The 17,704-nt window shown below is 37.3% G+C and overlaps 1 protein-coding gene across 2 annotated transcripts in view; it reads right to left on the bottom strand.

The window, feature by feature from the left end:
- LOC5569846 (glutamate receptor 1) overlaps positions 1 to 17,704 on the bottom strand; it is a 659,974-nt gene that overhangs the window by 49,375 nt on the left and 592,895 nt on the right. For both annotated transcript variants that reach the window (XM_021840615.1, XM_021840616.1), the window contains exon 5: positions 16,831 to 17,217. In XM_021840615.1, coding sequence (XP_021696307.1) covers positions 16,831 to 17,217 — 387 coding nt within the window. The remainder of the gene's footprint in view (positions 1 to 16,830; positions 17,218 to 17,704) is intronic.

The raw sequence follows: 17,704 nt of genomic DNA, 5'->3' as shown, positions 1-17,704 counted from the left end.
TTGATAACGAGACGACTATCAGCTAGAGTTATTATACTGGATGACGATGTTTTTGTCGTTTCGTCACCAGTTGGTGAGAAATCTGACGATTGTCAGTCCTGTCGCTGATCTTGACGAACGCACATTTTTCACCTCGACTTCACTGTAGTTTCAACACATCTTTCTTCTTCAGTACGAACATTGCGCGGCAAAAGCCGTGATCCTTTTGGAACGCTGGCTTCACGGGGAAGTTCGAATAATCGATCCGAAAGGTGTTTCTCGCCTCATCGCATAATCACCACGCACGCAACGGGCCACAACGGAATATCGATAAAACGATCTGCAAGAAATGCCTGACTTTTGAGGAGCGCAATCATAACACGTCTTCGCGTCTCAGAAGCTGAGCTATAACAGTCTTCACAAAAAATAAAATACAAATGAATAACACTGTTGATTTTATTAACAGTGTCAATTTCCATTTTTTATGGCAGATATATTGGAATATTTCCTAAACATTGCAGGAATCATTTAAAGTTAAATTAATAATTCATGGATATTGGAAGAGCACGTTTATTTTGAGCAAGTAAAATTATTGATTTCACCCTAAATTCAAATCTGCATGATAAATTTAAGATGTAGGGAGACTTACGGCTTCGGCACCATTCGACTATTATCGGCAACCAAATTTCAAACGCCTAATACACAGTATTTATCTATCAAAACACACCAGTGAAAATATTCAGATGATTCTTTGCTCTGTCAGCTTCCCGCTGACGAGATTTGCGAGGCGGAACAAACAATTTTGCCAGAGATATCATCAATTCAAATGAACACGCCTCAAAATGCGACTGATTTGGAGCTGCCGAACAGATTCGCCTGCAGCGCTTATGGGAAAGTTGCCGAAGAGATTGAGGCTGCCGACAATAGTCACACTGAAAAGAGATGTCCGCAGCGTTGTAACAACGTTTCCAGAAAATTTTTGACAAGTCTGTCGGTGTGAATCGATAGAGGATTGAGCAACGCATGAATGTAAACACACAAACACGTTATTTGACTGCTGATGTCCGAGAAAATTACAAAAGAAGCGCGCTATCGGCTTAGACTGCCGAGAATACGTAAGTTCCCCTACTTGTGAAAAAGTACACGTTCAAAGATCGTATGTATAACTTTTGCTGATATTCGAATAATGGTTGTTTGGTTTCTTAACTATCAGGATGAAACAATCAGTTCAACGCCAAAAAAAAAACCATGCGTTACAAACAAATTGCATATCAGACGCTTGTAAACTTCTTTGTAGAACGGCAACCAATTTACATAAGGCTCGACTTTGTGCACTTTTTCGGCTACACTGCAGTATTTTTCCATGTTACAACGTATCCTTTGTATCTATTGATTATGTTAAGGAACCGTTGCTGTGACTTATTTGTAACAATGTGTGCTGCTTAGGATGATATATTTTTCACACAAAATGTTCTGAACATATCAGTTATTGTTCATGAAACTCTTTTGGTGTTCAAAATGGATGTCTCCGTAGTAATTGATGTTTCTACAATGTTCCTGTTACGCTAACGAAATTAAATTATATGATTTAAAAAATCTGCTGGATTTTCATTTTCATTAAATTTTTGGCTTCACAAAGCCTCAAAAAAATTTGCAAAGCGAATCATAACACTCAAGGATTTATTTATACCTGATGTGATATGTTTCGAATATCATCAGCACCCTTGATAATAAGTAATATGCAAAAGGTTTCATTATTTGTTTTGTCGCGCAGTGTTGATATAAACGCATTAGTCACTAAACAACTTTATTTAAAATATTATATTTGAATAACAAATCATGATGTGAGTAAAGATTTGATGAGCTTAACTTCAGTGTGTTCAGAAGATCCTTTAATTTACAATATTCGTAACAGTACGGTTCTCGGTGGATTGGATTACAAGGATAATGTATCGCAAGAATTGCATAAGTTTAGACTAAAGTACAATCAGGCGATCATAAGAACTCAAACTTTGTAACGATAACCTTCAATATCCGATTTCACACGCTTAGATTATATTACGGTATTTTGAGAAATGTCACCGAAATCTCAACAGCTGAACGTTCGGCCGAACAATCTGTAAAATCGTTGAACAAAATCATAAAGAAAAACTCGGAAGATGTCCGACCGGGAATTGAAATCCAAACCTGCTGATCAAAGAACGGAGTTGTTACCACTACATTGACTTTCACTGCTTATTAGTGGAATGCGAAAATTGATAATGGTTGGTTTGCCCGGCAAAGGTAGTTATTTTTATATCATATACAGTTAACCCTCCTTCACTCGATATTAAAATGACCTTCGAGTACCCTATTCATTTTCAAAAATATTTAGATCCCCCCGGCCGATCAAACCGAAATAAAATTAATCGGCCGGGAGGTCTAAGTATTATTTCAATCGTTTTTTTATAAATTTGGGGAAATAAATCTATTTTAAAATTGAAATCGAATGTTTGTCTATCGTTGCTGTGCATATAAACTTGTAAACATCGAATCAATCGAATTATAAAACCTGGTAAGTACAACCATAGAAAGCAGTATGAAACGATATAAAATTTTTAGAAAATTGGAGATACCTTCGGACGGAGAATCTATTTTACAGTTCAAACAAACTTCAAACGCAGAAAGCTTGTTGAAATGTTTTACTTTCACTTTGAAAACATCACATTCTAGCTTGCCACGCCAATTTCCTCTTCTCCTGGTGCATCTTGCATTTCTAATTACCTAGCGATTAACGCGTTTAACCGATTTTGATGTTGTTCTCATTAAGCACAAATCCATTTCATAAAAAAAATTCAAGAAGGCGTTTTTTTAAGTCTGAACACACCATAGCTTCAAAACGAAAATTAGTAGTTGATTTTTGCTGGATATAAATGACAAACACGTTTGATTGCACTGATCTGACGTTTCTACTCCTGAGATTTGTATAAGCTTCGTAGGTGTTGGCAATTTACGTTTTTGAAAATGTAAAGTTTTTAAGTAACATTTTGAGAACTGATTGTATTTATTCATGTTTGGTTTTGGCCATAATCAATGTGCTTGATGTTAGTTTTATTCGATATTATTGAAATTCCGTAGATAAAATTATAACAAAGCTATACATTTGAACATATTTTAATGGTCACAATATCTCACGTCCAGTCTTTCACAGGTCGAATTTGATTGAATGAAACGTGATGTTTGTTTGAAATAATTAGAGCTTTTTCCAAAGTAATTCCAACAATTCTTGTTTGTTTTTTATACGCAAACTGTTTCCGTATAAAAACAGCAAACAGAAAAAAAAAACAAAAAAAAAAAGGAACGCTGAGTGAGCCTTATGCTGGCAATATGCTTAATTTATTGGACTTATGAAATGTTCATGGACATAAATGCGAACTGGTCAATATGCATAGAAATCACGCGTAATACTAATTGGTAGATGTTAAATCAAACCGGGCCAATGTTTTAGATTTCAGAAAAACGTGCTCTAAGCATTCAGATAAACAACAAATTAGCTCTATTTTCTGTGTTATCAGAAATAATCTATTGAATGCAACAACTGCATCAAATTGATAAAGCATAAGCATAAGCATTGATGATCGTACAATTCGTAGTTGCTACTCCGTGATTGACCGGAGTAATCAAAATTGCACAGGGAACTAACAGAAGTAGCTTGGGAGTAGCATACATCTTCAATGTACAATTTTGAGGATTCCAAACTTGGTAATGTCAATAACGGTGCCGGCCACGTCCTTACGATCATCGAGGGAAGGGAAGGAATATGAATGTGACGTCCATTGTTACTAGAGACCGAGATCACCTCTGCATTTCCATTAGACCTATTCATATTTTCAAAAATGTCTGGAAACTCCTCAGTCAACCAATACATTGATTTTTCATTGCGAAAAGAACTTCTGGCCAAAATTTCACTCAGTTTAGAGTAAATTTAGGTGTGCTTCAAATCATTTATGTGTTTTTGGGATATTTTCAAGCCTTGAGCAAAATGTAAGCTGTTGATGGTTAATGAATCCATATATGTAATATGTTTGATTTCCGTTGTCTAGGGCCTGAAAAAATAATGTCAATGGGTGTTTTATGTACCATGTATATTGAGAAAACTGTAATTTCTGGGTACTGTGGAGAACAAATTTGGATCAAACAAGGTTAAAACTCAATTTAATTTTATTAGCGTCTTCGACAAACTTTAACAGAATAGAATTAGCTTTCAAATAGTGCAAGTGGTTTTGATTTTCCACATGCTAGGTATGATTTTTCAAATCTTGAAATAAGCCCAAAAACACATTTTTAACTTAAAGCATACAGAAATCTTTATCAAATGAGCTGAAAATTTGACCAGACATTGTTCTTGGCATGAGAATTCCGAATACTGCTTTACCGGTAGATTTCCAGACATTTTTTTAAATATGAACAGGTCTAATCTCCATGGTTTTCACAGAAAGGAATTTTGTTAGAGGGAGGGTTCAAAAGCTACATGGTCAGGAAAAAAACCTTGGTAAGTGAAGCGTTTCATGTAGCCTCAATGTTAAAAGTTAGGTATCATTGCGTCGACATTTTCAATGTTGAACTATTCAAATGTATAATTTTAGTAAATGCTAAAATTAATAAAAGTATATGTATCTCAAAACTTTATTAACTAGTAAAAATAAGTACTTAAGCCGACACTTATAGTGACGAACCATCCATATTTTGTTTACCGATTAAGTGGTCCGTTTTTTCTTTATTAAGGTGAATTTTAGCACATTAACATATGGCTAGTTCTTCACCTTAAATGGTCGGTGTTCAGACAAACCGGACCAAGTGTTTTTGATGGTTTCAGAAGAACGTTCCCCAGACATTTGATACATCAAAATAACTGCATTATTTGCAATAATAGTAGAACTTAACTATTTGATGATGCGTCTGTATCAAAAAGAGCATTGGAAAATTCAGAATAAATGGAGTTCTTACGTATCTTTAGAGCACCATAATATCATCTAGTCCACTCTGTCTGAACACCGACCAAATGAACGTAACATTGCTACGACACAAATTTGTGATGTCACCGTGCATGAAACGATCTCTTACTTACTTACTTTACTTTTGCTGGCTCTACGTCCTTCAAGACATGACCTGCGTCACAATGTTACGCCAACTAACTCGGTCCATGGCTGCTAACCTCCAATTCCTCGATCGCCCCACACTTCCAAGATCCTGCTCCACTTGGTCGAACCACCTAGCTCGTTGCGCTCCCCTTCGTCTTGTACCGGCCGGATTTGAGGTGAACACCATTTTTGCGGGATTGTTGTCCGGCATTCTCACAACGGGTCCCGCCCATCGTACCCTTCCAGCTTTGGCGACTTTCGTGATACTGGGTTCACCGTAGAGTTGCGCAAGCTCGTGGTTCATTCTTCTCCTCCATACGCCATTCTCACATACTCCGCCGAAGATCGTCCGAAGCACACGTCGTTCAAAAACTCCTAGCGCTTGCAGGTCCTCTTCGAGCATTGTCCACGTCTCATGCCCGTAGAGGACTACCGGTCTTATTAGCGTCTTGTACATGGTACACTTAGCAGTAGCGTAGCTAGGGGGGTGCGGTGGGTGCGGTCCGCACCGGGCCCCGGATTCTAAGGGGCCCCGAGATCATGGTGAAAATTTCTCATAGCATTAAAAATTGAGTATTTCACAAATTAAAATTTATCAGGGCAAGGAAAATCAGGTTTGGAGGGGCCCTGAATTAGTAATAAATAGGGGCCCCTCTATCATCTAGTATATTGATAAGGGCGGCATTCATTTCAACACTATAGAGCAGCATTTTTGAACAGAACATCGTGGTTTTGGACTCAAAAATACATTGTTCTGTTAATCATTGAATATCAGGGGGCCCTCTATAACTTGAGCTTAAGAAAGCCATGAACTGGTTTGGAAACTTTTTTTCTGAGCCTTATCCTGCACCAATCCGAAATGAATATTTTTATACAATATTGTTTATATTTTTTAAACTACCAAAGCTTTTTCGATAACGCGAACAAAAGTGAACAAAGGTCTCTACAGTATCTTTTCTATGCAAACTATCTTATCTATCTAAAATTTATAGTTCCATTTTCGAAATGTAATGAATCTCGATGTAAATTCTTTAGGATTCAGATATTACTACGCGACTACTCCAGAGATTCATTGATTTTTATCTCCAGGAATTCTTCTTGAGCTTCATTCGGAACTTTCTTCAGGTATATGTACAAAGACTTCTCCAGGGATCCCCCCAAGAATTCTTATGGAGATTCCTCTAGCAATTATCCCAGGAATTTGATTTTTTAAGATATGCTAAGAAGAATTCCTTCGAAATTTGCACCAGAAAATCCTTCAGCAGTCCAACAACGGAATTACAACGAAAATTCAGAAATGCTTGTAACGATTTCTCCTGATATTACACTGAGATACCTTATTCCTACAGATTATTTCCACGAAAATAACAAAGTTTGTTAGGAGATGAACCAGTCTATGACTGAAAATCTCGATAAATAAAGATAACAATAATTGCAAAGGTTTGTTCTACGATTGGTGTTTATTCGTAAAAACTATTTCAAGTGATCATACAACAATTCCTCGAAAATCTCTCATGGCAATTTTTCAGAAACACTTCCAGTCGTTTTCAGAACCTATCTTTCAATAATTACCCCACTGATTATCCCAGGAATCGCCCCATCAACTTTTCTAAGGATTTTAAAAATTTCCACTGCGGATTTGTCATTATTTTTCCATAGAAAATGATAAATTTAAAAGATTTCTGGAATTATTTTTGAAGTAAATTCTACTTGAATACTTAAATTTGAAAATTTTTATAGTGTTTAAAAACCCAAAATTCTACAGCAAGCTCCTCACAGTTCCACTCGAGATTTTCAAGGGGTTTCCGCTGGGTAACTTTCCAATCTCTTAATTATTAATCTCTATGAAGATTCCTCCTAGACTTTCTCAAAAGTTCAGACGAGATCTAGAGATCTTTGAAAGACTTCACTCTTGTAGGAATTTATCATATCATGTATTTCATCAGTGAAAATCTTTACGATTTCGTTTTTAAGAGATTTCCTCCAATAAAAATCTGGAAAATCCTTGGACAAATTCCTTCTTTTTGGACAAATTTCTAAAGAAATCTTGTAACAATTCTTTGAGAACTAATTTGGGAATTTTCGAGGGTAACTGTGGGAAAAAATCAGTCGGTATCTTTGGAAAAAGTTCTAAGTAGTTGAGTTTTTCAAGGTGCCTCGAACGAAAATTCTGGAGGAATTCCTTGGGAAGTCTGTAAAGAAATCTTCGAATTAATACTTGAAGCAAACTTTTATCAAATGCAGTAAAATGGGGTGTTAAGGGATGAGAAAGAAGTGCAACTTCAATTTCAAGCCACTTCTAGTATGTCAATAATTGAATAATATACGACGTGTACATCAAAAGCCAATCCTATGACAGATTTCTGAGATAATCATGAAAATGTATTATTTTTGACAAAATGGGGCGTTAAGGAACATGAGTTTTGTAAATGAAGCTATATATAGTCAACAGCAAAACATTGTCACATTTGGTCAATAATATTAATGTTCTCCTTCATGTCCATATGTTTTGTTCAATCTAAAACTAATATTACCATTATTATTTATTATTTGCTGGTATTATTCAAGTTGGAACTCCTGCAAATGCAAACTGGTTTGTTTTAATTGCTAAATCTTTCGTAATTTGAAAGCTATCAGTGCATAGTACAAATGTTTTGAAATGATGTTTGTTCCTATATGCAACAGGTTCATAACCACTTTTAGAATCCCACAAGATATGCAGATCAACCTTGGCAATAACCATACGTAAGGAAAATTTTTTTGGTTTCAATAGGGTCAGTGGCCATTTTACCATGTAAGTAAAGCAATATACACCCGATTCTGTTTTTGCACGGGGGATGCGTACCGTGCAAAAAAAGTTTTCAGTTCAAAATTTCAAAAACCGTGTAAAAAAGTAACACTATTTCTCCACGTTTCATGCAAAAATAAAGTTTTGGCGAAAAAAAATGTATCAAAACCTTTTTTGCATGGCCTTGTAAAAAAAAAAACCGTGCCAAAACAGAATCGGGTGTACTAGCAACGTATTTTCATGGAAAATTCAGTGGCACGGTCGGAAAAAATCCTATCGTAGTATGAAAGGGTAATCTAACGCACACTCTATTGAACAAAGTACTTAATTCCCGTCAACACTGAACACGAAGCCCAACAAGTTTGTCAAAAAGAGGTCAGAAATGATGAAATATTATTATTGTTTATCTACGTGATACTTATAGGATCAATAGCTCCAAAACAATTTCTAAATCAGTAAATCATTCCCATTTTTCAACATTTTACTTGTGTGATCGATCAAATTTTGAGAAAAATGTATAAACAAATATGACATGAAAACGTTTTTATTAAGATTCCTACCCAGCTTTACCAATTTTTAAGATAGTCATTATTGATGATATTGAGTGACATACAAAATAGATCCCTTAGCTTCCACATTGCAGTTTTACTTCGCGGAGCAAGCCAAAAGTATATTGATAAAGTTAACGGCATGAATCAAATGAGTTAAGAAACTAAAAGAAGGTAGAATAGATAATCCCTTAACACCCCACTAATTTTCAAAAGGCGACTTTTTGCATTAAAATAATTTAGAGTCGAAAACTGGATGAAATTTTCAAAAGTGTTTATCTGTGGTATGATCTCAATTGAATATACATATCTTCTTAGTTACTCACATATTTTTCACGAAACTGTTTTATATTTTTGTAGATAAATATATTGAGCCCAAAAAATTCGAACAAATATGTTTTGAAACGTTTTCAATATCTAGAATCCACCATAATTTATATTAATAAGGGCCGATTTCTTCACCTTCGCTTAAGCCGTAAACCACGTTTACCCATACGATTAAACCAGGTTTAAGGCCTAAGCGGTGGTGAAGAAACCGCTTATAAATGATCTCTATCAGATAATGCAGCTCACAATCCTCCGAACAAATCAAACATTTCTGATTACTGATATATCGACATTCAGCATTTCTGTGTTTGTTGAACTTGATTGAGAAGTTCAATTCCTTAAAACCCCATCCCATTTTACAGTATCTGAATTACATTCTGATGGAATTTCTAAAGAAAATCAATATATCCCACAATAACTTTCAGAAAGACGCTCTGAGAGTTGTCTGGTCGGATTGCTTGAGGAATCCTTATCAACATGTGGTTCCTGTTCAGTCTCACTTTGGTTTCATTTTTCTGGCATGAGGTCTCTAAAGTTCGTTTTTTTTAAAGCCCTGAAAATGACATTTTGACTACTAAAAAAAAATTTAAAATTTCAACAATAGATGAACACGAGGTCCAATATTTTCAAACCTAACTATTAATGTTGATTAAAAGTATATTATTATTTCGAATAATTGATCAGTAAATTGTCACATATCCCTATTTGGAAGGGCCCCCGAATTGGACTCCGCACCGGGCCCCGAAAACCCTAGCTACGCCACTGACACTTAGTACGGAAGTGAAGTTTACCAGACCGCAAGATCTTGTGGAGTCCATAGTAAGCACGACTTCCGGCGATGATACGTCTTCGAATTTCTCTGCTGCAGTTGTTATCCGACGTTATCAATGATCCGAGGTAGACGAATTCGTCCACCACCTCGAACTCATCTCCGTCGATCGTCACGCGTCTGCCTATGCGAGCTCTATCGCGCTCGGTTCCTCCAGCCAGCAGATATTTCGTCTTCGACGTATTTACCTTCAATCCAACCCGATCTGCTTCACGTTTCAGCCTGGTATGCTGTTCAGCAACCACCTGGAACGTTCTTCCGACAATGTCCACGTCGTCAGCGATTTATTGAAGATCGTGCCCCGCATGTTGAAGCCCGCCCGTTTCATAACACCTTCTAGCGCAATATTGAACAGGAGGCAGGAAAGACCATCGCCTTGTCGAAGTCCTTTGCGTGTTTCAAACGGGTCCGATAAAGCACCCGATATCTTCACACAGCACTGTACACTATCCATCGTTGCTTTGATCAGTCTAGTCAGTTTCCCGGGAAAACCGTTCTCATGGATTATAAATTTCAATGGGTTTCGTGCTACATGTAATTGGAATGGACTCACCATATTTCTCTTCATATTGAGGTCAAATGAAAATCTTCAATCTGTCCAGGGAAGGCGACAGCATTTCTCCAAGCCTAGGTATCCTCCATATCAAGTCGTTCTGCCTTGCTTTCTGCACTCTATGAAGGCAACCACCGGGACATCCATTTTTCATTTTTTTCATTCTTCAAAAACTAATATAACAATCAAAAATTTGACGGGAGCTCAAACGGAGGAAAACATTTTCATGTTCACTCGCGATCACAGCACATTTCGATCGATCTGCAACAACTGCATCAAACTGATATCCAAAAACTAAAAATTGATATATTTGCAAGGTCAAATATACCTCTGTTATACTTACAGTGGAAGAACGGAATTGTGAAGTCCACTTTACCAAAACTACGACTCGTGATCCCTCAGGACGGTTTGTGGTTTTGTTACCAAAGAATCTCGACATTGTCGAGAAACTTGGAGAGTCTGCATTGTCATTCGTCGTTTCATATCGCTTGAACGTCGACTTTACTCGAATCCCCAGCTGATGGGAATTTACGAAGCATTCATTCAAGATTATCTTCAACTAGGGCATATGACACCAATCAACCCTAGCAACGAAGTCTTGCTGCATGCCGCATCATTGCATCGTTCGTCCGGACAGCGCCACGACGAAACTTCGCGTAATATTTGACGCCTCATGCGCCATCGATTCTGGATTCTCATATAACGACGCTCTAATGGGGGCCCCGTCGTTCTAGACGATCTGTTTAGTATTCTCCTGCGCTTCAGAATCCCTCGTTTCGCCAGGCAACAGGCAGGTGTTGGTGTATCCCTCCGATCGCTCACTCCAGCGCGTTCAATGCTGCCAAACCTTGCTCCTGCCGTGCTTCCAACTTAGTCCGATTATCGCGGAAAGTGTTTCCAAGTACTTCAGGCGCGAAGCAATTCTTGCTTGATCGCGCTGAGGGTCGAAGTTAGCCACAAATGATTCCATATTGTGTAGGAAATCGAAGTACCTACTACCTACTCGGCTTTGGTTAATTAGCGCAATGTCATGCTGTCGAATCTTATTCGTATTAAACCAAATCGTAAACCCTCTCAAAATACAAAAGACAAAACCAGGTCTATTGCCCAAAAAATCCGTAAATCGCGAACAATTTCCTAACGAACTAAAGTGAAACTCGCATGCACAATGTATTTTTCAGTTGCGTTTATCGTACCTCAGTCTTTTTGTACTCACGCTACCAGCTATTGTTCGCCAATCCAAACCAGGTCAGCTTTGCCGCAGACAGAGGGAAGAGGGAGAAGTGCGTCCCGTAACGCCGATCCTAACTTCGTGTCCAGCAAATTGGTTCGGAACTCGTCCGCAGAAGATGATCCGATAGCTCGATCGAATCCACACTCGTAGATATGAAAACGATGCCGATGGACCAATGAAGAACAAAGCAACACGCTGGTTTCTGCATGTGCTATTATCACTAGTGTGTATTGTGTATACACAATAGATCACTTTGTATGCCACGTGGTGGCTACTGAAAATTCACAAATCAGGCTCCTCGAAGGACCATTAAGGTGATTATAGAACGAAGCCACACCTCAAATTTTCAAGAGCACAAGACTTGAAAACCAAAAAGCGCTCCACGTTGAAAATTTATCCCATTGGTCACCACCAGCAAGCAAGTAATAAGATTGATTTTCAACGCGAACTGTTGTCAGATTCTCCAGTCTTGCGCACTTGAAAATTCGAAGTTTGGCTTCGTTTTATAATCACCTTAATGTTCGGAACTGGTTTTCCGGAACCGTGGTTCACTCGCGGCGTAAAGTGATGTTAGGATTTAATTTAGGCACCGAAAACGTTACGAATTTCTAGTGGTGGGTGATTTTTACTGCACTGGGGGTACTCGGACGATTATTGCGAGCGTTAGTGGTTCAGATATACACTGTTTAAACGATTTTATTCAACTGCCTGGTATTCTATCTGCCGATACTGGTGATTGGTAGTGAGAGTTACATACAAAATAAGAGAAAGATCAAAATCTAAGCTGTTCGTTGATTGAGAGTGAGCGGTTGAGTTCTATGAATTAGGGTAATTTAATGGTCCGTGCCCTAACAGATACGAAAAAGGGATTTTAAGTTTATGTGTGTTGAACTGATATTTAGTATTATAATAAATCTTCGAGCTGTTTAGTGGACTACCTACAAGTAAATGAAAAACTAATTTAGTACAATACCATTTAATTCCACAAGAGTTTGTATCCTTTGACAGATCCGCGTATTTCGACCTCAACTGTTAGGCCGTCTTCAGTGTCGTGTACTAGACTGTGTCGAATCTAGTACACGGCATTGAAAACGGCCTTACAGTTGAGGTTGAAATACGAGTACAGGTATGTTCCGTTTTTATCACGTTCCGATTTTGTCACGCTCCGATTTTGTCACGTTCCGATTTCGTCAACAAATTATTCCGTTTTTATCAACACACAAAACTTGTTTGTTTTTTTAAATTTTAAAATGTTTAGAATGTTAAATAAATACTTATTTTGAAGCAATATAAATGCTTTTCAACAGCCTCAGAGTTGAATTTTCAACATTTTGTTAATGTTGAGCACCTACGATGTAGGTGTCAAGTCATATACGATTCAATAAGGTTTGACTCCTTCTTATCCATTAATCAATTAGAGTTTTCAAACTTAGCATGGTCTGTTTGACAAGATTAACCCATCCTTCATCAATCGAGATTTGCTCTGGCCACGTCCTAGCAACAACTTGAATTCATACCTAAGAGAGTTACAGAGACCTCTACTATTTCTTATTTAACATGGCTTCAACGAATTTAGTATGAAAATTTGACAGACATAGGGACTGTCCTTCAATTACGTAAAACAATTTTGATGGTTTTTCGAACCTTCTCCCCCTATGGTATATTTTTTTGTCTGAAAATATTAATGAAAATAATAAAAAATAATGTGTATGGCACGTAAGATATCTCAAACCCCTTCCCCATAATCCCTTACGTGGTTAATGGACGATGCCATAGATTTTTTATAAAGGATGCACTTGAGAATGAGCTCAAGAATGTTTGGGAAACGGCAAGAGACATGATCGAGTTTATTTTATTTTTGATGAGACTGTCGTCCCCGTCATATTTTAGACATTATCTTCTATCTCTTAAAGTCGATATCCCACGTCATGCATGTTACCATCCCAAATTTACTGGGATCTTGATCTTTAAGCAGACATGAACCCCTTCCCCACATGGAGACTTAAAGGTTACTTAAGAGCCTTATACCAACAGCCATACGCTTATTCATGAAACTTTACAAAAGAGTTTCTTACCAAAAAGTTCTAATTTGGTGATGCTTGTCTAGAGTTTTTACACTTTTGTGCCTCTGATAATCTTATTAATAAATAGAAAATGGAATGGTTTTTGCACAGACAAACAGAGATAACACTCTAATTATTTTCATCGCACAGCAAAACAGTGCCCAATTCTAATATTTGGTAGTTGGCCGACGAGCATCTAGTGGCGCTCGTATCACTTTTGTTCGAGATTGACGTTTGCCCACTACCACCACTTAGTTCGCGGTTGGCCAAATGAAGTATTTTTAGCATAAGGCTATCCATGAGGATTTTCCGAGATAGGACTGACAGCTAAAAGTGTGCATGCAACCGAAACGGAAGGGTAAACAAAACATAAGAGTGTTATCAGAGCTTAACATTTTCCTTTGTAATCGAACGGTCACTCCGACCGCGAAACGTCAAAATCTCGTGGTAAACAAAAAACCAGCTGATCGCAGCTGTCTCATGGATTGCCTTACTGGGCGTAAATGGTCACGTGACTATGTTTTGGATTGATAATTGTTCTAGCTGTTACGTCTGTTTGTCTGTGGTTTTTGTATGTCGCGAAAGGGGTCAAAAACGGACTAATAGACTTACATGATTATTTCACTGTCGCATTGGTCAAGTGTTCCGACGTGTTTGAGTGAAGGAAACGATTTGGAAAATTATCTGGATTAACTAGAAAAACAACTGAAAACTAATCTGTCGTTTTGTATGGAAGATTGCACTCCATTTTTCAGCAGCCTACTTGATGGCAAAACGAAGTTTGACGGGACTAGCAGTATTTAATTAAGGGATGCGAACTGGAAATCAACAAGCAGCTAGGCTGCTGTCAATGTACGGTCATGATTTCGTCACGCTTAAAAATGTTATACAATTTATTTAACACAAAGTTCGCCAGCTGTTAAAAAAGTGGTACTTAGTTCAAATTATGTATACTGCCGTGAATCGCAAGTCAGTCCCATCTGTAAAAAGTAGGCATTGAGAAAATGGGCTGTGAAATTTTCAAACTCGATTTCCTATTTGTATGTAAAATTCCAGAGGATTGGAACATGTTACAATCCTAATGAAACTTTCACAACTTGCTTTTTACTACGATATCTTTCCGAGAAAAACATAAAGATGATCAAAATAAGTTACAGTTATGAGCTCCACGGTGCAAAAGTCTGTAGTGGGACTGATATGCGGTTACTTTTGATTATGAGACAATTTGACTTGCTGTTTTTTTCCTATTTTTTCCGAACAAATCATATTATTTCATTAGTTCAGCTGAAAGAGCATTGGGAGAGGTGCTGAAAACTGAACTCAACTCAATTTTGACGAAAATGCAGATGAGACTGACTTGCGATTCACGGCAGTATAAGTCCATTACACCTTTTTTAATATGTTTCTGACTGGCATATGGTCAGAAACTTTCTGATTAAATCCATTCATTGAGTGTAGTGCCTGAATTGAACTGAAGAAGCTTTGTGTGATGCATGCAAGTGTGCATTCAGGAAAATATCGTGCTCAATTTGAAAGACCTAACAGTTCGAATCCGCACCCCCAGGTATTTAATATTATTTTTACTTAAAAAAACTAGAGCTTTAAATTAGTTTATTGCCAGGTTTTGTGTTCTAACGAAAAGCTAAATGCGATGGTGGCGCTGCTCTAGATTGGCGATTAGTGCTTCCCTGTCGAAGCTGATAGTCATAATCATTTTACTGATAACATTTTGGCAATTCAAAGTACCGTAATCCGGGGTATCATTGATCAGCGGGGTAACATTGATTGGAATGACTCATCTCGTAAAAACTTCGTATCATCCTATATTGATGGAACATTTCCAAATCACGAATGGTGCTTCTCTTTCTTATTTTCATAAGTTAATGTAAGTGGGGATTTTTGCGAAAATTCCATTTACATTATCCGTAAATTTGTCAACTTTTCGAAACAATGATTTCAATGGGTAAGGATGACACTACCGAAGATTCATATCTCACATAAGTTCTGCAAACGATATGAGCAAGGAAAATGCGGTTCTTACTAAAAATGGCATCGCTGAAAACGATTCCGTTGTCAAAAATTTCATAAATATGCTCAATTGAGCAACATTAACGAATTACTGTAAAAAATATAGAATTCCCTTAGGAAATTGCCTACCTTTAGGCGTATCACGTGGTTCGAGTTGTTTTTAATTTTAAAATAACTCAAAAAGTAAATGACTTGTAAGCGTTTGGCTTTCATATTCGGCTGCGGGAGCCATGATTTAAGTAAATAACGATATTTTCAATATTACCGAACGTTATTTACATAGGTGATCAATGTTACCCCATATCAGCTAAATCAAAAAATCACTTTAAACATATTTTTAAACATACTTAAATCTTTCAAAAAACAAAATGCAGTATATAGTCACGAGCTATTGGTGGCAGTACTTATTTTAAAAGTATAAAACTTGCAACATTTGCATTTTCAAACAAAATATTTAAGAAATATTCAAAAAAAATGATCAATGTTACCCCGGATTACGGTACAGGAAAACGTAAATATTCATTTCAGTTTGCCAAACTTTTGCAACATAATTCCACATTTAATCGCCAATCGGGCATGGCCACAAAAACTTATTTTATAAGAACACTAAGCTGAGAAGAAGGCTATTTCTCAATTGAAATATAATTCAAAAAAAAGAAGAAGAAGAAGAAGCAGAAGGATGAGGATGAACAGTGGGAAAAAAAGATGTTTCTTGTTTAATCTTCCGTTAAAAAAATAACAAAGATCAGCTTGACTCACTTCCTTGTAGTTATTTTTACAAATATGATGCACATGATACATAGGACATTTATGTGATTATCGTTTTAAAATTATATATTACATTTATTGAAATTCTAACCAAGAAAATTAAAACTATTGATGATTCATTAAGAACCTATAACAATGAACAATCTAAATGCTCCTTACAGCTCTCAAACATCAATACTGCGCGTTTAAATGATGAAAATGTGTATTGTCCTAACAAAACTGCAATTTTGTTTTCAAATTTGTAAAATATTTTGTCTAAGAAAATTATTCCGTTTTTGTCACGGTTCCGTTTTTATCAACTGAAAATTGCCAATCGTGTCGATAAAAACGAAACATACCTGTATCTATCAAAGGATACGCACTCTAGTGGAATTAAATGGTATCGTACTAAATTCAGTTTTTCTTTAATTTACTTAGTATTAGTGGTTATTTTTTTTCTAATCACAAATTCACATTATAGAAAGCTATAGAATTTAAAAAGTCATTATGATGAAACACTGATAACGCAATGTAAATGAAAAATCAAGTCATGTTCCATCGACGCGGACCCATCATAGCGAACACCCCCACAAACACATTTCCAAACGACTTACCTTTCGCAGATACCGGGAAATTTTATCTCCATGCTCCCACGGCTGCACCCCCCGGCCGGAAGCGTTGCAATCAATCGGCCGGGTCCCATTCGGAGGCACGTTGAATTGGCCCCGGCTGGTGCGCATCGTGTAGGCCCGAAATTGGTCCGGCTTTTTGCGAACGATTTTCGAGAAAGCTTCCACCAGCACGTAAACCGCATCGTACATTAGAGCGGCCTGAGCGGAAATGAGCTCCTTGCCGGCTCCCTGAGATGTTTGCGGGTCCAGTCGCTTCCAACCGTCCAGGAATTCCTTCACGTACATTCGGCTGGTGTCCACGATCCGGAAGCCGGTAATATTGATGGCACCGTACTCGATCACTTCGCTCTCCCAGCGGTCGTCCATCACCTGGAAGAGTAAGAAGAAAAAAGTAAATGACAATAAAGTACACAACTGGTAAGTAAGTAACTGTGAACGTGAAATCCGGTATCGGAGTATCGGAAGCAGAAAGTGGCTCCGCCAAACGACGTCAGCGACGACCGGTTCTCCGGATGAGAAATTGCGCTTGGTTACATGATGTGGCATAAATCACGTTTCCATAAATACGAAGTGTGTGTACATAACAACCCAGGGGGTGTCTGAATGCAATATTAACGAAAAAAATGATCATCAATCATGCACTCACTATTCGAAAGATATTATGCCCTAACTTCCACTTTGCGAGTTAGAAAATCAAATGAAGTTAAATGACCAGGATCACATTCAAAATTCAAAAGATGTTACATGTAGAGTGCCGGTACCAATGGTTTTATGAATGTATCGGTAGATTGAACTATGGAATAAAATGTATATTTTCAATAACAACGACATATGCTATTTTTTGTATATATAAATA

Source organism: Aedes aegypti, chromosome 2 (assembly GCF_002204515.2).
Source record: "Aedes aegypti strain LVP_AGWG chromosome 2, AaegL5.0 Primary Assembly, whole genome shotgun sequence".
Classification (NCBI taxonomy): domain Eukaryota; kingdom Metazoa; phylum Arthropoda; class Insecta; order Diptera; family Culicidae; genus Aedes; species Aedes aegypti.
The sequence above is the reverse complement of the archived record's forward strand: the minus strand, read 5'-3'. Positions and strand labels throughout refer to the sequence as shown.